The following is a 22,342-nucleotide window of genomic DNA, read 5'->3' as shown; positions in this document are numbered from 1 at the left end:
TATTATTATTTTTTTTTTTGTGTGGCTCAAGGTGGGGCCATGCCCCATTGCCCTCTATTGGCCAGCCGCCACTGGCCCACCCACACCAAGACAGCCTGACTTCGACCCATCTCCAACCAGCAACCTCACGAGCACGATCTCCTCCGTCGCCAACCTCATGCAGCAGGCCGCACACGCCATGTCCCAACTAGGCAGCCCAGACAAGTCACATGAGGACCTGGGACGCAACTGGAGATGCAGTGAGAGGTTCCCACAACCACTCATGTGACACCAGAAGTGGACGAGGACCAAGAACAGACGAGGAAAGACTTGAACTCTCATTCCCGATGGTCCAAGTGGCAGGTCCAAATGGAGCAATGATGGTCCACAGACCCTGGACTGACAGAGACATGGCCGACATCCTGGCACATCTGCCAGACCCCCAAGTATCAGGCACAAAGTTTGGTGACGAACTTATCGTATTCTGCCGTGAGTTTAGCCCCACTGAATGAGAACTCAGACACCTCCTCATGAAGAAACTTGGCCCAGCCAACTATGCCAAGGTTCGAGCAGCCTGTCAAGCAGGGGCGTTTCTAGGATTCAAAGGAAGGGGGGGCTAAGCCCCAAGGGGAGTGCCATGTTTGCGCGCGCAGCAATTTTTTTTGGGGCCCGTTTGGGGGTATATCCATTGTTTCAGACAGTTCATAGATTGGTTCAATCAGAAAGAGTGTGATTTTGCTCTGTAGTTTTGCTTGCATTCAGTATATGATAACACAAGAGACAGAATTTCAGGGTCATAGTGAAATTTGACAACACAATATGAACTTTTCTCAAATAAAGAGAGAGAAATAATTTTCCTGCTTGTAAAGGAAAGACGGATAAACTAGCTTTCATATCCGCGTCACTCCCAAATCCTAATTCTTAAAAGGACCGCACACAATGGATGGAGAATGGACCTGACAGTATCAACTTTATATCGTTAAGTATGATGATGGGCTATTGGATTGTAATTTGAAGGGGGAGAAAACATACAAACCAGAACGCACGCACAGATGTAGCATGTTAGATTTATAAATAACTTGTCCATGTGAGAAACAACAGTTTAATTTAATGACATCACCAAACACTTTTTTTTTAAAAGCCAATAATGACAAATTATTTGGGGGGGCTGAAGAACATTTTAGGGGGGCTTCAGCCGCCCTAAAATAGGCCTAAAGATGCCCCTGCTGTCAAGGAAATGCCAGACAGGTACAAACCATCTGGGATCACGCTGACAACGCTGCATATAGAGACATGATTACTGTACTGGTTACAGCTTTGACAATTGCTTTCCCGCCGAGAATCAACATGACAAAAATAACATCATGCAAGCAAAAGCCTGGTGAAATTGTAGCAGACTATTACACCAGACTCCATGTTATTTTCAACGAGCACAGCGGTCTAAGGGATAAGAAGCACCTGTCTGAGAAATGGATATATAGTTATAAATAAATAATTATATATATATATATGTCTGTGTGTTTTATATTATAGTGAATGTTATTATATGATATATATATTATTATATTATACTGAATTGCTTGTGAGGGGGACAAAAATAAGATGTCCTGATGTGTTTGTTTAAGTGTTATTTACTGCTTTTTTACATGTTGGAATAAATGTTAAATATTTAACTGCAAAGTAGTAATGCGTGTTTGATACCTTCATTTTTTTTGCATTAAATCATTCTGGGATGTTTGCTGAAATTGATTGGATGTGGCACAGCCCTACCTAGAAAACTTTCCACCAGCCGCCACTGGTTAAAGGTGTATGGCAGGCTGTGATAATTACTCTACTCCAGCTGGTAAAAGGGGACGGGTAAATAATTGATAACAACGTGCACACTGCATTGTAATAAAGTTTCTGTGTGGAACTGTTCCATTCAACTTCTTGCAATGTGATGTGGCCTGCTTCCAGTAAACGCATTTTGTTCAGGTGTGTTTACCTCCTCAACAAAATCCCTGAGAACAGGGATCCAAATTGGCATCCTCCTACTCTCTGCCCCGCCTATATTCATCTACGTTTCCTCCCATTGGTTTTAAATCTAAGGAAGGCTTCTTAAACCGAGATCTGGTTGGCTCACGGCAATGTCAATCACTCTTCCCCCGGTCAGCCTATGCAAATCAACGAATAGATGCGGAACAGGGAGAAGGGGAGCACAGCGGGCATCAATAGATAGAGGCAGGGGGCGGACGAGTGTTGCCCTTCATCATTTTAGCACATTTGTATATTGTTGCGGTCCATTTGTATTGTTTTTGTTGGTCGGACCGGGATACTCACGGAACCGCTGTGAAAATGGCGCAGCCACAAAGCAAGAAGATATTCTTTGAGAACCTGTCGGGAGCGGGGAAAGCCATCGCGGTGCTCACGAGCGGAGGGGATGCTCAAGGTAAACGGTTGAGTGACAAGTTTCAAATGACACAGATATGTATCATCGTGTCAGTGTGGACCCATAGAGGGCGAAAACATACGTCTTCAACTGTGTGATGCTGCACTGTCAGCGAGGCGGTGAGGCGTTTCTGTAAAAAGCATTGCTTCATGTACAATGTAAAGTGAGGAAATAGTAACGACCAACGATGGTCCATTCACTCTGAAAGCCCGCCGGTTAGCATGCTAACACGACACATCCTACTAACCCCATGGAGGCTAACGTTAACTCGCTAACAGCATCACCCTCTGCCGTGGATTTGGGGACATGTTTGTCGCTCGCAGCACGGCTGGCGGGCAGTTAAGAGAGCCGTCAAGGTCGAGCCGTGCCGTCTTTCCCTATTCACAGACCATTGCAATATAACTAACGAGTTAACATCATCATTTTATTAACTCAAGCCTAATACACCTGGATGAAGTAGAACGCCATAAAGGTGCCGGTCACTGCATTGCGGGTGGTGCTGGTTTGAGATGTGACAAGGGGGGTCGAAGCTTAAAATAACATTCTCAACATGTAGATTATGAATGAGATGAGACTTGAGTCTGTGGTTAGTTAGCAGCTACATTGAGGGTCAGCGGCGGAATGCCTGTATCCTGTGTACGTGATGAGCTGCATAGCCTCATCTCTGCTACGTCTCTCCCAACGGCGCATGCGCCATGGAGGAAACCCTGGTCACGTGCTCACCGGCTCGTCTCGTCATGTGTCTGCAACAATGGTCACACATCTATCAGCACGATGTAGAGCACTGTATTTCTATAGTGATTAAGTGCTATTATTTAGGCGTTAAACGGTAGTGTATTAAACACAACATTGCTCTTGAAACTTGAGAAGCAATAGCTTTTCAGTTCAAGTCATGATAGGAATTTATTTGAAGGCATACATGTTATTACATAAGAGCTGCCTCTTATGCCTATGATTATGTAATGGAATAAACTTAATTAAACCCTTCAGAACACAGACTTTTAGATATCGAACATAGTTAAACACCTAAGACATCGACATAATTCAATCATACAGTGAGTTGTCACATAAAAAAAAGAATAAATATGTTATTATTATATTGATGTGACTGTTAAACTATGGAAAACCACCTGTTATGTTGGATAGTTGACCTACAACTACTTTGACTTCCTAGATATTGTAGTGCTTTTTCGCAGCTGACATTTTGATGTGTCATAGTAGGAAAAGCACAGGTGTTACTAATAATAACAATAACGATGGCTCTGTTCTGTTCAAGTGTCCCGGTAAGTCATGACCGCGAGCCAAGCATGCACAGTACGAACCAAAGCAGCTAAATGGAATTCAGCCATAAATCATTTATTATTTACACCTGTGCTCTGCCTACTGCGACCTGTCTAAAGGTCCTTGAAGAAAGAGACCTGCAGGGAGGTCAACCTGGAGATGTTGATTTAGCCCGCCCTTAACTTTATTCATTTTCGACAAGAACAGCAGTGCAGTTTTCTGCACTTTACAACAATTGCCAGCCAAGTTTGGTGCATTCTACCTCTCCCTGGCTCTGGAGAAATGAGTCGATCTTGGGTGGGTGGCTTTATTATTAGAATTCGCCCTTAGCACGAACACGTACACAGAAAAAAAGAAGAATAAAGCGGCGTGCATGACAGGAACTGAATGTCAATGTCAGAGGGCATTGTGTAGACTTGGCTTGGTCCTTTCACTCACTCTGCAAGAAGAAATGTCAGTTATGCAGAACGGGAGGTCCTTTTGATGAAGACCTCTGAGCTCGACCAGAAACAGAAAAGATACCTTTCTTGCATAATCTTTACATTTCATCTCAGATCTGTCTCGCACTCTTTCTCTGTCTGCTTCCTGACTGTGATTAGACCAGGTGGTTCATTTGAACATAGTTATGTAATGAGCCAGTAGGTCATGGGCTGTTGCACTGGACAGTGTGGTCCCTTTCTAATTGTTACGGGTGCTTTGTTGGTTCTGTGACGGTAGGAATGTAGGAGAAAAGACATTTTTGAAGGGTTTTTACTCCCCAGTATAGTCACCATATACATTTCACTGTCCTTTCACCGTCATTGCTGTCGTCTCCGCTGCCCCACTGGCCTTAAACCTTTGTGTTGCTTAGTAACAGCACTGCTTGTCAGGCGTTCAGATCTGCGGTGTTCACTGGTTTGTGCAGAAAAAGGGAACTCGGCCCTTTCTTCTGTTGTTTACACCTCCCGCAGTCAGCCAAGTTCCTGTTGGCCTACGGTGGGTAAAGCATTACCCAGCATCCCCACTGTCAGTGTCTAAGCTAACCTATCATTGACATTCACGTCACAGAGCAGCGCCTTATTGGTTTCCAGAGTTCACTTGGGCTAACCACAAATAACTGAGAGGCTGTGTAGGAGGAGCTGGGAAACATTCTGACCAAAAACGGCAGTGTGCTGTGCTGTAGTGAGAGAGAAAGAAATGTGACCCAAGATAACACACAGCTTAGCTGCACTTAAATACGCTGACACACACTGTCTTTCACATTTAAGACACATAAATGCTTAGAAGGGGAATTAAAGTTGTACTGCTGCAGTTCTTTGTGACGGAGATGAAATATAAATCCATGCAGCAACCTACAGCCATTCAAATCAGGATTTTACAATGATTTGCTACAGTTGACGTGTGTTTTTTTCCCTATTTTAAGCTTAACTCTTGACTCTGGTCATCCCTGCAGTGTTGTACAAAGTTGTTTAATTTTTAGGATTCCTTTTTGATACTCCATATTTTTTTTTCCAGGGATGAATGCTGCTGTACGTGCCGTGGTTCGAATGGGGTTATATGTGGGAGCAAAAGTTTATTTCATTCATGAGGTGAGCCCATACTTTGTGATGATCATTGTGAAAGGCCCTTTCTGCCACTGCTCATAGTTCACTGTATGCTATAGAAGTGGGCCCGACGTAGAGAAATATAACTTCACCTACACACTTTAAATGTTCTCTTACATATCGTTTATGCATAACACATTAAGTACAATGTGTAATTATTGAACTTTTTAAAAACAGAGCAGAGGTAGGACAAAATCTATTTTTAGCAACTCATTTACAGCAATATCTGAAGCAGTGACAAGTGTTTCATATCAATGCATTTCATGACAGGATAAGCTTTGGTTGCACATTGACAACGCTAGGATCCCGGTCTCCATCTGTGGACACAGGGACGTTTGTTTTCACACAGCAGATGTCAGAGGAGCTTTGGCTAGGGCCCGTGCTCTGCTCGCTCATCCTGTCTGTGATCCCCGCACATCTGTGTATGTCATGGACCCCCTCGCTCGGAGTGTTGTTACATAACTGACTTGAGGCTTTAGCAGATGTGTGAAACTCCCCTCCCACTCAGGTACCACAGTACTCTGTGTGTGGTGACGGACACACTTTAAACCACATATATTCACTTCTTTAGTTTCCCAATTATAAATTTGTACTTTTCTATGGTGTTGCATTAGCTATTCATATTTATTTAATTCTGAGTGATGATGACATAATGATGAGTCCACATCACTCCAGCTGTTAGTTGTTTGAATTATCTGTTTGGTCATCTCTTGTATTTATTTCCAAAGAAGCCTCATCTTTTTTTTTTCTTATCAGGGTTATCAGGGTATGGTGGACGGTGGGGAGAACATAGAGGAAGCCTCATGGGAAAGTGTCTCCAGCATGCTACAAGTGGTGAGTAATTATCACAGGCAGCATCTAATGCAATTACTGTATGGGCTCCAGAAGCAGCTCTCTCATATGTGGACTTCTGTTTGACAGCTAAGTAAGTATTTGCTCACAGAGAGCAGGGCATTCAAGAGGAAATTGCAAGTCATGGAGCTAAAAGATAAGGTTGTTTTATGGTCATCCCCGAACATCCCAGCAGCCGGTGTGTGTGTTGCACCATAACGCACCAAGTACACGGATCAAAGAGTATCAGAGCTGAAGAGATGCCCCCACTTCTCGTCATCAGGGTGGGACCGTTATCGGCAGCGCCCGCTGTAAGGAGTTCCGCAGCCACGAGGGACGCCTGAAGGCCGCCCACAACCTGGTGCAGCAAGGCATCACCAACCTGTGCGTGATCGGTGGAGATGGCAGTCTGACGGGGGCCAACCTCTTCCGGGAGGAATGGAGCGGGCTGCTGACGGAGTTGGTGGAGCAAGGTACCGAGGAAAGACCAACCCCCTCTTTGCTTTGCCCTCATACCGTCACTCCGGGTTTTTATCCATTATTATTCTAGCTGTTGTGAAAAAAGCTTTCTATATGAAACCCTGCCTCTTCATTTTGTGTGATTTGCTCACAATGCTCCATCTCATGCCATCTTCTAAGAAGTTCCAACTGTTTATACACCTTAGGTCGGGCTCTGCTGTAAGTCGAAATATGTGCGGCCTTTCTTCAAGCTAGCAGATGCTCATCATTAACATCTGTTAAGATGCACTCACTTTTACTTAAAGTGGAGTTAAATAACTCTTTAGGTTTTCCCCTGAGCTCAGCAGTTCCCATTGCGCCGTTATATTAAGACAACAAGCTGTGAGCTTAACCTGAACAACGGTAGAAACACACCACCGGTTCCACCCTAACGTTCTGATCCTCTCAGGTTTGATCGAGGCTGATGCCGTCCAGAAGTATTCGGCCCTGCACATCGTGGGGATGGTCGGCTCCATTGACAACGACTTCTGTGGGACCGACATGACAATCGGCACCGACTCCGCTCTGCACAGGATTATCGAAGTGGTGGACGCAATTATGACAACTGCACAGAGGTGAGGGGGAGATAGAGCAACTACATCTGTTCATTTATTCATATCTGTTGTATGTAGTAATTGGTAGTACAAAATAATCTGGCAAGTAAAAGTTTGAGCTGATTTTAAAGTCCTAAATATTGTAACTACTGTGAGCATCCTATTGCCCTAGCTTGAATATGTATGTTAATAACTACTTGACATACATCGGTCTCATGATGTTATATTCAAATGCACCGCTAAGTCTTTTTTTTCTGCTCTGATCTTTCAGTCACCAGAGAACATTTGTGTTGGAGGTCATGGGCAGACATTGTGGGTAAGAAAGCGTTTGATAAACAAAAACATAGTACCTGAGGCGGAGGCGTTATCTCCTCTGCTTATATTCATTCATTATATTCTGTCTCTGTGTGTTTCCCTCTAGCTACCTGGCCTTGGTGAGCGCCCTGGCTTGTGGAGCAGACTGGGTTTTGATACCTGAGATGCCTCCAGAGGACGGCTGGGAGGACAAGATGTGTGAAAAACTGTCTGCGGTAACACAATCTTATTTGTTCCCCAACCTTTTTCTACCGGTGTTGATTGCTATATAATGCTCCCTTGTTATCTTGTTTTCCATGACAATGCTGATATTAATCTGCACAATTTGTCTTTTTTTCTACAAGGAGTGAATCCTGACTCTTTTTTATCAGAGAAGACTGATGTGAAGCAAAGTGTTTAGTGTCAGTCTTCTGGTATCTCACTGTGTTTATTTCTGCTTTGGAAACCATTGTTCTATGATTCAGACCCGTTCCAGGGGCACAAGGCTGAACATTATCATAGTTGCAGAGGGAGCCATTGACAGGCATGGGAAGCCAATAACTTCTGGTATAGTCAAGGATGTGAGTACCTGAGTGCAAAGAAAGGGGAAACCAGAAGCACGGAGACCCGATTGATAGACATCCACAAATAGCAGAAATGCTCTGTATTATGGTTTGCTTGCAGTTTGTCTGCCATCATCATTGGCATCAGAATATCTAACTGCTCCTCATGTGAGTGGGGGAAGAAAAATCAGATCCATCTTGCTCCTAATGAGAGAATCATGATGCTGCGTGCTAAGTCCACAATAACGCAGTGGTGGCCAGCAGCAACCTTGGCAGGATATTGCCGATTACAAAGTGCAAACGCAAGCTGCCACGGCAATCTTTCATCAGGGAATAATATCTCTTGCCCCCCCCCGGCTGTCACCGTCGCCCGGCCCCCGTGCTTCTGAAAGCCCATGTCGCAGCCACAGTCTCAGTTTTTCTGTCATGTTGTTTCTCCACCACCCCCTCCCTGTAGAACCGAGCAGGGATGAAAAGGCTGAATATCATAATTGTAGCCGAAGGGGCGATTGATCGTAGCAACAGGCCCATTACCACTGACAATATCAAGGATGTAAGTACAGAGCTGTGTGTAAAAAAACAAGAAAGTGTGGCAACTGCCCGCTTGGACTGCCTCCTGTGTGACCTCTACTACTGTACTGCTGCCCTGGTGTGGCTTTGACTCTGTCGCTGTGTTTCTGGAGTGCTCTGTCAGACACACCTGCTAGTTTGGTAAGATGGCTGTCACCATACTACTACTCCTGCTGCGGATAACCTCACTAAACCTCACACATCTGTGAAGTCAATATTTATTAGATATGTTTTGTACAGTAGATTTGCTCGTAGAGATAATCACCCTGCACTAACCGTTCTTCATTTGAAGGCAAACATTTTTGAGCATTTTTTGTTTTCTTGTACAGCACCTGACTGTCCCCATTATATTGAGCACCCTCCCGCATTTGGGATCTTCTGTTATGCTCGGTATAAGCTAAGAGCTCCCACGCAAACATGACTGAAAAATTAGAATGGCTTGCTTGTGCTTTGCTGTTTCCCCTTCTCTTCAGCTTTTCTACCGTGTTTGTGTTTCAGTGTGTGACGTGCATGTTCCTGTAATTATGAATGTTTCACATTTGTTTCACAGCGTAGTCCCGTTCCAGACAGAATTTGACATTTAGCTGTATTACTAATATGCATGAGATACATTTGTATCGCTTCACATGAGCCTTGTTACTATTTACAGTAGTATTTCTTGTTCGAGTAATACTAAAGTATTTTGCCACAGTATTTGCTAAAACCTGCACACTGTATACTCCTAGCTCGTCGTAAAATGCTTGGGCTTCGACACGCGAGTGACCATCCTGGGGCATGTGCAGAGAGGAGGGACCCCCTCTGCTTTTGACCGCATCCTGGTAGGTCCACCGCTTTATGATCATCCAGTCATCTTTTTAGTCATTTTTCATGTGCTGGTTACAGCTTCTGACATATCAGGATTTGATGCTTTGCAAACTGAATATTATGAAGTTGTTATTATTAATAATATTTGGACTGTTGGTGGAATAAAACATGCTTTCTAAATAGATCACCTTAGGCTTTGGGAAGTTTTAACAGGAATATGTCATCTTCTGATATTTTATAGACTAATCATTAGTTTATTATACCCAGATTATAGAACCATACTATTTGTCAGATGGGATTAATCTGCCTTTATTTGATGACAATTTACATGGTAGACCTTTTACAAGTTGTACTATTTTCTAACATAAGTTCTCTATTTATGTGTCAACACTTTTAACCTATTGTACATGTTTGCTGTATGCTCTATTTGCGGTATTTTGGTAGGAACAGTCCAGCTGCTAGAGCATTTCCTGTTTAATCATGTGTGCGTCTGAGGAGAAATGGCCCCAGGTTTTAGGTTAAGCACATTATCAGATTTATGGCTCAGCACATGTATCACTGCATCACAAACAGCGAGGGACAAGTCTCTTCATGTTTACCACAACCGGGTGAGGTGGAGAAAAAGTTATGACGGAGAATTTTGTGTCCAGTGTGGAAAAAAAAAAAGAAATCACTGGATTTAGGGAAGAAGGTGTCGGTAAATAAACCATTATGTGTTTACAGGAAAAACAGATGAGGTATGATGATACCTGTGTGTATGTGTGTGTGTGTGTGTGTTTGTGTTTGCTCCCACAGGCCAGTCGGATGGGTGTGGAGGCCGTCCTTGCACTTCTGGAGACCACAGCTAACACGCCAGCCTGTGTGGTCTCTCTGTGTGGGAACCAGTCAGTGCGCCTGCCTCTGATGGAGTGTGTACAGATGGTAGGCACTGAAACCGGGCTGGAAACATGCCACACGTTCAATACACACACACACACACACACACACACACTTGAGCACGTATTTACAAAAGTACGGAAGCTGAAGAGAGAGGGGAAGCTACAAACACAAACACTGGGAAATGACTCAGCCCAGACTCAGAGAGGCCGAGTCAATGGGGACGGGTTGGAGGAGCATGAAGTAATGATGCCAGCCCATTGGGCCTGAAGTGGCACTAATGTTCACAAGAGAGTTTTATTGTTTGAGAGGCAGTTGTGTCGGGTTAATCATTATCTGAAGCATTTTGCAGCGTTGGCGATGACTGCCCCGCTGGGTGGTGATGTAATAGCAACGCACAAAGAGGCTTTGATGCTGTGCCGGTGCTGAACACCATGTCCAGGTTTAAAAATAACTAAAGGGAAGGCTTTTCTATTATTTTCAGATTTTGTGAAGTAGTTCAAGAAATGTGGGTCAATATAAGTTTACATATGTTATCCGTTTTGAGCTGGAACAGATGATGACAGTTTTTCTTGTGTTCTGTCTCTTTAAGATAGAAATGAATGCCTACAGATATTTAATCTCAGCTGATTTAAATTACACAAAGGGCCTCTGCTTTTGTACACACAGGGAGAACTCTGTATGAAATAGTACTGACTTCAGACAGTGAAAGTACACCTCTCTCTTCCCTCAGACTCAAGAGGTCCAGAGGGCCATGGATGGGAAGCGGTTTGAGGAGGCCGTTAAGCTCCGGGGCAGGTATGACTGATGGCCCGCTGGCACCACTCTGATACACCAAAGCCACCACTTCACTCAAGATCAAGACATTAGTTTGATGTTGCTTACTGTAGACAGGTGTAGTATGGAAAAAAAAGTGGGTCATGGTGCTTAGAACACCAGCAGTCTGTTGTTTATACACCCGGATACAGTCAACCCTCGTTAGAAATAACGATGCAGAAATTTCAACCCTCAGTATTTCAGCCTGTTTTGTGCATGCTCGTGTAGGTGGCGCTGAAAATGTCTCACGCTGTTGTTTTAACAATATTGTTGCACATGTTTTACTGCAGGAGTTTTGAAAACAACCTGAAGACGTACAAACTGCTGGCTCATCGTAAACCAGAATCCGAACTGCCAATTGTAAGTCACCTCCCGAAATCTCGACGGTGTCAGTCTTGTCAGCTCTGTTTTCCGAACACAAGTCAGACAATATACACACACACAGACACACACTGAGAAGGAGTTGTTTTATAATTCATTTTTTCACACGTACAGTAGCAGTCCCAAACCATGCCTGGAGTGCAGGTTGTTTTAAGAGAGTTGAATCGGCCTCCCCAAGCCACTGAGATGTTTCATTTTGTATAACTGTCCTACAAATAATGACTCGGCTACTACTGTCATGATGCGCTGTGCTGCTGCTATTCTTAGAGGTATCCTTGGCTAAAAACCCCATCTCATGCAATGATTATTCCTGTTTGGAGAAACAATGTGAGCATTTCTCTGACAACAGGTGCCTCTAATAATGCTAGTCATGCTGCTATCATGCGATCAGTGAAGTGTAGCTGTGGAGCTCGCCTCAGGCCCCCCCCGTGCACTCTGTGATAATGACCACTGTGGGCACAGCGTGGCGGGACCAGGGCAGGAACCTCTTATTGATTCACTCTGCAGAGCTTGATCAACTGTCCTCCAACAACAACAACTGCAACTCTCTCTTTGTTTTTTGCGTGATGATTAGACGGTTGAAGTCACATGTGATGTCTGTTTTTCTGTGTTTACTTTCACTCAGAGTAACTTCAACGTGGCGGTGCTGAACGTCGGCGCCCCTTCAGCGGGCATGAATGCCGCCGTGCGCTCGGCCGTCAGGGTGGGCATCTCTGAGGGGCACAAGATGTTTGCCGTCAGCGATGGGTTTGAGGGGTTCTCCAAAGGACAGGTGGGTACTACATCACTGACACACTGGTGCGTGTGCTGTGCTGCTGCCTGCGTACACCGCTTTGCAGTCTCACTCCTTCTGATTAAAAATCTCGCAGGGAAGTCATCACTTCAAGGAGATTTAATGTTATGATCAAATATTGTGTGTACTACTTTCATATTTTAATCAACAACTCGAAGAGAATTGGCAGAGAAAGTATGCAATCACTGTTCACTCCCTGACTGAATAATAATCAGGGAGAGCCAGCGGGGAATAATCTGTCCAGATTATTGTAAACCTATTTCCCACATCGACTCTCCCTCCTCTGGCCTGCTCAGTCAGAATCAATGCAATGCCACAATATATCGATAGAGGGCAACCGACTACACAGACTGTAAAACACAGTTTAGTCAGTGGGATGATTCTCATCTGATCTAACTATAGAGGAAGTCTTAACTTTTGAATGAGAGGTAAAGACATATTAGGTAGATATTTGAGTCTTTAAGTGGAGCCAGGCTGTACTGTAATTTGAGACGCTGCTTTTATCCTCCGTGACCGGTAGAACTGGTTTCCCACTCCTCTCCCTTATCCTCTGCTGACCTTTTCCCGGTTAAAAGAAAAACATAAATCCTCCTTTGAAGAACAGCGTTTAGGAAACGACCTGATCATTTATCTTCATTGAAATGTCCCCAATATCCCCGCTTAGTTAAACATCCTGTGTGTGCCCTGGCCAGCTGAAATCAGGCTGCGCCTGACCCTAAGAAGATTAGACCAGCGGGAGTAATGGATTTCTATACCTCAGCGCTCTGGGACTCTCTGCAACACACCTCTGTGTTTTCCCCGCTCCAGATCCTCTGTTGTATATGAGAGAGTGTAGCCAGGAGGAATGGACTCTCCTTCTAACAATCCTCTGCACCGAGACCCCAGAATGACACATAATACAGAATAATACAGGACTGTAACTGACACAGGAGGTTCTAGGTGTATTACGGTGTGTGGTAAACGGACCAACAACAATATGAAATAATCTTAGGCATAGATTGGAAATGCTGAAGGAAGGAATGAAGTATTTCAAATGGGATGGAGTAAGATTCCCTTTGTTGTCTTGTCCCCTCAGATTAAGGAGATTAAATGGGCTGATGTCGGAGGATGGACGGGACAAGGTGGCTCTCTGTTGGGAACCAAAAGGTAAAGGGCCGCATTCACAGCTATGTATACACTGGAACTGTTCAAATATTTTTTACATGCACAGAAACTGTTCCTACCTCATAAAGAAACGAGGTTTGTTCTTTCCTTCCCTCCAGAACACTTCCTGCAAAGCACGTTGATAAAATTGCCGAGCAGATGCGAGAGCACAACATTAACGCTCTGCTAATTGTTGGTGGATTTGAGGTACGTCTAAAACTTTCTTTTCTTGTCCCTGCTAGCACATTTAGCTAACGAGGCTACATTCCCATTTATACCTCTTAACTTTTTGAAAATGCAAGTTAGTAGCGCTAATGCTATCTTTCATAATCAGCAACATTACGAGCATGCTCACACACTTAAAGGTGACAAAGTCACCGCTGAAGCGTTGCTAATGATATCATCAGATGTCCATGTGTACAGTATATATGACAGTGAACACTGTGATGTTGATCCTCTCCATCAGTCTTCTCCCTTTTTATGTCGGCGCATCACCATCTGGCTCCTTGCATAGTGGTGTGCATAATCGTGCTTCTTTGAATTGTAGCATAAAGCTGATTCACTGATGTAACTGGTATATAAATAACATGATGATTTGGTTGTAATTGGAAACCAGAGCACCTGCTTATTTTTTTTTTCTCCAGCCATTTCACGCACTCCCGTTTAGATGCTCACCAGCTTTATTTTCCTGTGATATATGCAAGTAAATGAGTTTCATGTGTAGGAATGGATGTGTGGATGTGTGTGTGTGTGTGTGAGAGAGAGAGAGAGAGAGAGAGAGAGAGAGAGAGAGAGAGAGAGAGAGAGAGAGAGAGAGAGAGAGAGAGAGAAAGAGAGAGAGAGAGAGAGAGAGAGAGAGAGAGAGATGATGTTAGAGTGGTACCTGTCTGTTTCGCTGCTGTCCGTTGTGATAGACCTGGCTCCTCCCCTTGGCACCACGCACTTTTGTCTCCCCCCCCTCCCTTGTGGCAAGTTAGCACCTCTCATCCAAACCACCCTGCAAACCCCCCCCCCCCCTTCCGCAAACACTAAAGCCCTTGGCTCTGCCCTGCAGGCCTTCCTGTCACTGCTGGAATTGTTAACGGCACGCGGGAAATATGACGAGTTCTGCGTGCCCATGGTCATGGTCCCGGCCACCGTCTCCAACAATGTGCCGGGCTCAGACCTCAGCATCGGTGCTGACACGGCTCTGAACGCCATCACCGCTGTAAGTGATGGGGCTGGCGACCAGAATGTCAAACTTGCTTTACGCTCACGGGGAGAAAAGGGAGAAGTCGCTCACTCTAGTCGTTTTACCGGCCTGTCAGGGAAGTATTTGTGAACATCTGTTAACCCAAACAAAACAACAAAAAAACACCTCAGGCAGACGAGACAAATTGAGTCGCGTCTGTGCTGCGAGGCATGACTGGTAAAGGTAAAACCGAGTCACAGAGCAGCGTCCCCCCCCCCCACCCCCCCCCTTTCCCTATCAGGTGAGTAAGTGAGTGGCAACATGGAGGCATGCTGTGAGGTGCCAGAGTGTCGTGACCGGCCGCCATGTTTGCTCTGCCCGCCCGTCTGTGTGTTTGTGTCCCAACCCCAGGATGACTGGTTAACAGCATGCAGGTTTGATCTTGTCTACTTAGCTCACGTACAGCGGCCGAGCACAAACTAACACCTCGCAGTACAGAGCGTGCATCTGCTTGAAATGATAACGAAGCTGCCACACTAACTTTGTTCCGTACCAATGCGACATTAAAGAATGCTCTTGCTGTTTTGTTTAAAGCATCCTGATAACTCAAATTGACATAAACATGACTTAAGCTCAAATGTAATGAGAATAACATCTCAGTGCCTGGATCCTTGCCACCATCTCCTTCATCCTCCTGTGTATGCAGACTCGACCGGTGCTTGTCTTGCCTGCGCATAGCCTCCTGAGCTGCCGGTGCTCACAAACACACAGAGCTCTGTCCCATCTTCCCCGGTCTTTCTTCCCCCTGCTCTATCAGCTCCACCACCTCCCTTTGACGATGCCCTTTCATTCTCTTCATGTTCCCATCTCCCCTTTCTTCTCCGTCTCTCTGTTCACACTTCCATCCTCCCGTCCTCTCCGCCAAAGGGAAGCCATTGCCGCTATCACACGGAAAGAGCCGGAAATGGCAGGAGAGCGCTCTAGCAAACTGAGAGAGAGAGAGATTCCCCTCTCTCTCTCTTGCGCTCTCTCTCTCCCGGTGGCCCGTCGTACAAGCGGCTCTTAACACATTTTCACATGCTGCCGCTTCAGGCCTTTGAGAGTCTGCTGCAGCTGTACGAGGCTCGCGCTACCCACGAGGAGTTTTGCATCCCGATGTGTATGCTGCCCGCCACCATAAGTAACAATGTGCCGGGCACAGACCTAAGTATCGGGGCAGACACGGCCCTCAATGCCATCGTGGAGGTAAGGCAGTCCAAACCGCCGCCGGCACAACTTTGACCGCTTTGACCGCATGCCAATGATGAAAATAACACATGATATGCATCCACTGCTTATATTCAACAAAACTGTCAGCCAACAGCAGTAAAGTGTTGCACAGGTATTGGCCGCAGCTCTATAGATTTATGTAGTCATTAACATGATGTAGTCATTCTTTTTTATCCCAACTCAAAGTTAACCCTGACTGTAGTTCTAACATCACACGTATAGGATTAACTTTAACCCAAACACTTCCACTAAATGTTAAAGGGGCACTCCACCGATTTTACACATTGAGTTGAGTTGTACTCGTCATGAGGAGTTTAAATCAGCCTGTGAGTTGCTTCTAACAGAAAGACTGCATTACCACCTGCAGGTGTGAGTTTCTAGAGACGTGGTCATTTAGAAGGCAAGATGCACGTTGAGTTGCATTATGGGAAATGTAGGATCCAGGTTTTTTTTGGAGCTTGATCCACACTAGAGACTACAAATCAGAATACCTCGGCCTCTGCTGCCTCGATTTAAACCATTCTTTCATTACATCTGTCTTCTGTGAGTCCTCCAACTTGATGGACATGCAATACTAAATCACTGGGAAGCCCCTTTACCATTGTTGTAAGTGTGGAGTTTTTTACTGATGTCACAGTCACCTGATATCAAACTGATTAGCAGCATTGAACTAAGATTTCTTTCCCCTCTAAATATAATTCTAACCATGTGCTTGACATTTGAACTGTAAGATGTGAGATGTGAAGTTTACCATCTGATTTGCTCTCTCATCCTGACGCAGGACTCCAGTCTAACTGGTGAAAGCGACATTTCAGCCTGAATCTGCCCGAATTATTTAAATGTAGCAAGTTGACTCTTGTGCAGATTGAGAAATGAGCATGGCGGCTGTGAAACTAGTGTCTGTTTATCTCCAGCATGTGGAATGTATTACTTGACCTGTAATCCTCGCACTCCTGACCATGATTTTTAGACTCTTTGTTATGCTAAACATGAAATATAACCGGAGTTGTCTCACATATCCCGTTTCATAATGCATAGCTCGTAACAATCGCCTGACGTGCACTGACTTGGTGAGCTTGTGTGCGTGTGTCAGACTTGCGACCGCATCAAGCAGTCGGCCAGCGGGACCAAGAGGCGCGTGTTCATCATCGAGACCATGGGAGGCTACTGCGGCTACCTGGCCAGCGTGGGAGGCCTGGCCGCCGGAGCCGACGCTGCCTACATATACGAGGAGCCCTTTGACATCAGAGACCTGCAGGTAACTCGGCCTCCGCTGTTTGAGCCTCCTCTTTGATTCCACAGCTCACTTCGTCCACAAGAGGGCATTCGGACGGCCTCTGCTGTACAATGCCGTCTGCTGGTCACTCACAATTTCCCGTTTGTACCCACAGGCCAACGTTGAGCATTTGACTGAGAAAATGAAGACCAGCATTCAAAGAGGACTGGTCCTCAGGTAACAACCATTTTAATGATGCTGCGTGTGTTTCTTTGCGCATGTGGACTTAGACGTCTAACTGTTTCCTTTCACTGCATGTGTGTGTAGGAATGAGAACTGTAATGAGAACTACACCACGGACTTCATCTACCAGCTGTACTCTGAAGAAGGGAGGGGGGTGTTCGACTCCAGGAAGAATGTGCTGGGACACATGCAGCAGGTAGGCACAGCCGTGCCGGTTCCCCTTTCACACCCACTAAAGTGTCAGGGGTAACAGTTCATCCAGGCCTAGGAAGATTTAATAAACCATTTTTTATATTTGTATCATGAATATGCATGTCCCCATTTCACATGGGCGGGCTTTGTTGTGTTTTGGCTTTGCGTGTCTTGAGATTAGCACGGATAAACCAGGATCAAACAGAACTTCCATGGTCCCAAAGGGGGAAGTGGGTTGTGCCTGCAGCAAGTAAAGGGATACAGAAAAAGTATATTTTAAACATGCACAGCACAACTAACAATGTTTAATATGTAAAAAACAAAGAAGTTTGGTGGCTCTGGGTTTGAATCTGGTCTTAGAATTGTGATGCATATTCATCTTTTCATCATTTCCTTTTTCGTCACTGTAAATGTGCAGTCTTTAAAACATGACAAGAAAAAGAAAGAAGTATTATCCTCAAAAAAAATGCAACAAAGTGAAACATTGTGATTCTTTGGAAAGGGAGGAGCGCCGTCTCCGTTCGACCGTAACTTTGGGACCAAGATCTCCGCCAAGGCGATGCAGTGGGTCACCAAAAAGCTGGTGGAGACATTCAGACAGGGTAAGGTTGATGTTCCACCTCAGAGTTAGTGAAAGGACCCGTGGTAGTCGATTCTCCCTCCCTACAGAGGCGTGACCGTTGTGAAGCGGACCTTTACCCACATCCGTCATGGAGTCACTGTCTGATGTTCTGACGTATTTTGAGGAAATTATTTATTGATCCTTTGAATCCATCAGCATAACTACTTGATGAGAAATTGATTTGAATGTACTTGCAGATGGAAAACAACTGTGAGAGATGTGTGATACTTCTGAGCAATAGTTTGTCTTAAAAGCACACTGAATGTGTACAAAGGCAACAATTAAAGTTAAAAGTCCTCTTTGTTTTTTGTCTATTTCCTATACACATGGATGACATAAGATGAAGGTAAATCTTTATTTTTCCGCTGGCTCCATGACCATCTCCTTTATATTTAGCTCCATGTCCCTGTCTTGTCTTTTCCATTAGTCTTATAGATCCACTCAGGCAGTCCAGGCACTTGTGCGGTACAGCTGTGACCAGTCTGTGTCTCACAAATTTGGCAGTAGCCACCGTGCTACACTATTCCCAGTTCACAAGTCGTCTGAATTACTAAGACTGGAAACTAACGGACACTTGTTTCCTGCTCTGCCTCGCATCTTTCCCGTTCACCTGTGACTCTTTATGTCGCCTCAGTTGCTTTCTGTGTTTAGACTTTCATCCCATCTCCATCCTCCCGTAGATCCACGCAGAACTATTGTGTTAATAGCTAGAAGAAAAGCCTCCACCGCTCTACACTCACTGCCAAACATCTGATCCATGCTGATGTCCGTTTGCAACCCTCTAAAGTACGTTTCCCGTGTTTCCACCTCTTGACTGCTGCGGTCTTTCCCCGCAGGCCGAGTGTTCGCTAACACCGAGGACACCTGCTGCCTGCTGGGGATGCGGGGCAGGGCTCTGGTCTTCCAGCCCGTTGTGCAACTCAAGGGAGAGACCGATTTTGTGTACGTATGGAGCCACGTGGACTTAAAGGCACACTGCACCAATTCTTTCTTCTTTCTAGTTGTGGTACATGTTAATGCTAGCTCACCCAACCTGCCGTGGTGCCAAAGCTAAATGCTGAAACCGGTATTTTTATCACACTGGTCCAGATGGGAATTTGATCTTTTTCTCTTCCTCATTCATTAGAATAGATTAGATTTGTGCCACATGGGATCAGAAATGACCGTTAGAATTAGAACATTTCTGTTATAGTGACAAAAAAGAAAAGCCACAACCACAGTGCTGAGATCTGCCCGTCTGTCCGCAGTCACAGGATCCCCAAGGAGCAGTGGTGGTTGAAGCTGCGTCCTCTGATGAAGATCCTGGCTAAGTACAAGACGAGCTACGACGTGTCGGACTCCGGACAGCTGGAGCACGTCGTGCGCAACCGGCCCAGAGAGTCGGACGCTTCGGTCGCCATGTGAGGGCCAGCGGACCACGGTGGCCCCCCAAAGTCCAGTCTGTGTGCAGGACCGGAAGGTCCGCGAGGCGTCGGTGTGTGTGTGTCGTAAAAAAAAAAAAACAGCTTGAGTAACGACGTCAACAGCCGTCTCTGTTTGACCGCATACCGTGTTAATTTCCTGTCTGTCATTACCTTCAATATCATGAACCGTAACCGAGCCTCTGCAGTGTTCCTAATATCAAACACACATACACACACACACACACGTGCGTGCTCTCGTACACAGCTGTCCCGCCATGCATCTTGTGTGTACTTGTCGCCCTGGATGTTTAGTGTCACCGCTGTTTTAAAAAAATGCACTTTCTCTGTCTCCGGTTGCGTAGGCAGGCTCTGAGCCCAGAACTGCACCAGGACAGAATAGACCCTGTGTGTAACTGCTGTAAAAACCTGTGTGTGTGTGTGTGCGTGTGTCTGCCTAGACCCAGTGTGAGGTTCAGCATATTTATGTGAGACTGATGCAATACAGCTCTACTGCTGCAAGTCAAGAGGACTGTGTGCTGTGCTTTACACTGAAACTAATATTTATCTTTTTAACTTTGTTTATTATTTTGCTCGTCAACATGGATATCTTATTAACTGTAGGCAGTGCTGTACTGTCATGTTGCACCAACAAGTTAGATGTGTAAGAGACTAATGTTTCCCATGGAATAAAAATCAGTCTTGAGAAGTGTAACCTATTGAGTAGTGTCACTGTATTTATTTATTTATCCACTGAACATCCAGATTTCGGCTTTTATGGAGCTTTCAAGTTGGAAAATTCATTGTATGCTACCCTAGCAGTATCATTTTTATGGCGTTGTTCCAGCTCTTCACTAAAGCTGTATAATAATAATAATAATAATAGTAAGTTCATTTATCCAGCACCAAGAGCAACACTAAACAACAGACCTGAATGCAGACATCAAGCTAAAAACACAGACGACACTGAAAAAAACCTAAACTAAAGCAAGTCGAAACAATTGAGTCTTGATGCTGCTTTCTAAAAGTGTCCAGAGAGAGAGAGAGAGAGAGAGAGAGAGTTCTAAAGCCGAGTCTTCTTTGTGTCTTGAGCCTGGAGCGAGGAACAACCAATAAACCCTGATCAGAGGACCTCGGAGGCCTGCTGCTGATGTCGGGCTCTTTAATGTAAGCAGGCGCCTGACCTCGCAAGGCTCTGAACGTGAGCCTGCGGAAAGAAATCAAAACGTCAGACACATGAGGAGGACTCGGTCTAAAGCTCGGCAGCAGCATTGTGGACCACTTGTAGGAGATTTAAGGACGTCTCGCTGGGGCCGGTTAAAAGAGAATCGTGATTGGTCAAGACTGGAGGAAAGAACGAATGAATAATCATTTCAAACCAAGCTGTGGACACAATGGGCCGGAGTATGGTGTGAAATATATAATAGCACTTTTTTTTATGGCTGCACTATTCCATCTAATGGAAATAAAATAAAGGTCTTGATCTTCACTTTAATTTGAATGAATTCCCCAATTCTATTTGGGTTTCACCAAAGCTTGGAGAACATAAAGAAAAGGGTTTTTAATGACGAACCAGCAGCAGGTTAGTGGCTGTGGAAGGATTGCTGGCCTACAGAGCACAGCCTCAGGGGCCTCAAGGAGTCAGGGGGCCACTGGACCAGAGCCTCTGTTTGAAGTGACTGTTAGCGTTTCTAGTTTGAAATTCAACCAGACAGGCGCAGAGACAAAATGACCGCAAAGAGACACAAAAGGACCGCATTGTTTGTGATTTGGGGTTTCCCTTTGCACGACAATAGTGTCACAATCCGTCCACGTTAGTGGGTTTTTAAGATAAAGGCTCTGTGATGGTGGTCACTCCATAAACCTAGAAGTGAAATACATAAATGCAGCACATGAAAATACAACCATGCATATTATATAATACAATTTAAATGAGTATTAAGATTTTTGTTTTTTAAAGAAAAATAAATTGCTGGATTTGTCACCCAAAGCAAGGTGCTGTTCTAATAGAAAATCAATACGGAAGGAACAATAAAGACATCTCCAATATGTATACCTTTTTCAATAATAAATCTAAAGACGGGGATGAAGTGCGGAAACAGAATACACAAGAAGCATCTTGTGATAGTGGTGCTTTGATTAAGAACCGACCAAGCACCAGTCAAAAGACTCCCAGACTGCACTGCTGCTGGTGTTCTCATGCTCTAAGCCAGCAGGTGGCGGCAGAGCACCGTCACGTCCCCGGCGTCCCGGGTTCATCGGGTGCATTATGACACAGATTCCCTCCATCACTCGCTGTCCACTTCTGCTCTCCACAACTCCACTACTTGGTGGCTTTCTCTGAAAGCAGAGTAGGCGCGTGAGGCCTTGTGTGAGCGTGCGTGTGTGTCTGTAGCCATAATTAGGAATTAATCTTATCATTTGAAAGAAAATTTCAATTTCCCATGGGTGTATTAATTGTGTATACATGTAATTGGGCTGCTTTTTCCTTTCTCTGTCTTAACTGCGAGTAATTACATGCATATATGGCCGGGCTGAGGCCATCGCTTAGCGACAGCGTGGTGACGTAAAATGTAATTTGAAGCAAAAGCTACCTGAATCACCTCTACTCCCCACGGACCCTCCTGGAATAATTACCATCCTCGACTTAAACCAGTGCGGTTAATTCAGCCTTTACAACCCACGCCTCCGCACAAAAAGATGCCTCCCATCACTGTAATTTCCTCGGACCCCAATGGGCCCATGGTTCATTGTGGAGGCATTTTCATGTTGCCGGCTACTTCTCTCTGAGCATGAAATTAGTAAATCCAATAATTTGGGTTGATTTAAGAATGC

At 45.0% G+C, this 22,342-nt stretch overlaps 1 protein-coding gene across 8 annotated transcripts; it reads left to right on the top strand.

The window, feature by feature from the left end:
* The first annotated feature begins 2,147 nt into the window (after positions 1–2,147).
* pfkpa (phosphofructokinase, platelet a) lies at positions 2,148–20,226 on the top strand. 8 transcript variants are annotated; one of them, XM_031872362.1, is made up of 23 exons: positions 2,148–2,407; positions 5,183–5,256; positions 6,028–6,105; positions 6,386–6,575; positions 7,010–7,175; positions 7,426–7,470; positions 7,576–7,684; positions 8,469–8,564; positions 9,307–9,399; positions 10,181–10,306; positions 10,995–11,059; positions 11,368–11,437; positions 12,084–12,230; positions 13,327–13,397; positions 13,514–13,601; positions 14,449–14,601; positions 16,928–17,092; positions 17,226–17,287; positions 17,378–17,489; positions 17,988–18,087; positions 18,448–18,453; positions 18,944–19,049; positions 19,355–20,226. In XM_031872362.1, the coding sequence occupies exons 1-23, from the start codon at positions 2,314–2,316 to the stop codon at positions 19,509–19,511; spliced, it is 2,373 nt and encodes a 790-aa protein (XP_031728222.1). In that variant the 5' UTR covers positions 2,148–2,313; the 3' UTR covers positions 19,512–20,226. The 8 variants fall into 8 exon arrangements, with proteins under 8 accessions (XP_031728222.1, XP_031728221.1, XP_031728216.1 ...); XM_031872356.1 differs by lacking the exon at positions 8,469–8,564 and adding an exon at positions 7,934–8,029 and having other exon boundaries at positions 2,149–2,407; XM_031872355.1 differs by lacking the exon at positions 14,449–14,601 and adding an exon at positions 15,658–15,810 and having other exon boundaries at positions 2,150–2,407.
* Positions 20,227–22,342: the final 2,116 nt, after the last annotated feature.

The sequence above is a fragment of the Anarrhichthys ocellatus genome, unplaced genomic scaffold, assembly GCF_004355925.1.
Source record: "Anarrhichthys ocellatus isolate YVR2014 unplaced genomic scaffold, GSC_Weel_1.0 scaffold63, whole genome shotgun sequence".
NCBI lineage: Eukaryota > Metazoa > Chordata > Actinopteri > Perciformes > Anarhichadidae > Anarrhichthys > Anarrhichthys ocellatus.
The sequence above is the reverse complement of the archived record's forward strand: the minus strand, read 5'-3'. Positions and strand labels throughout refer to the sequence as shown.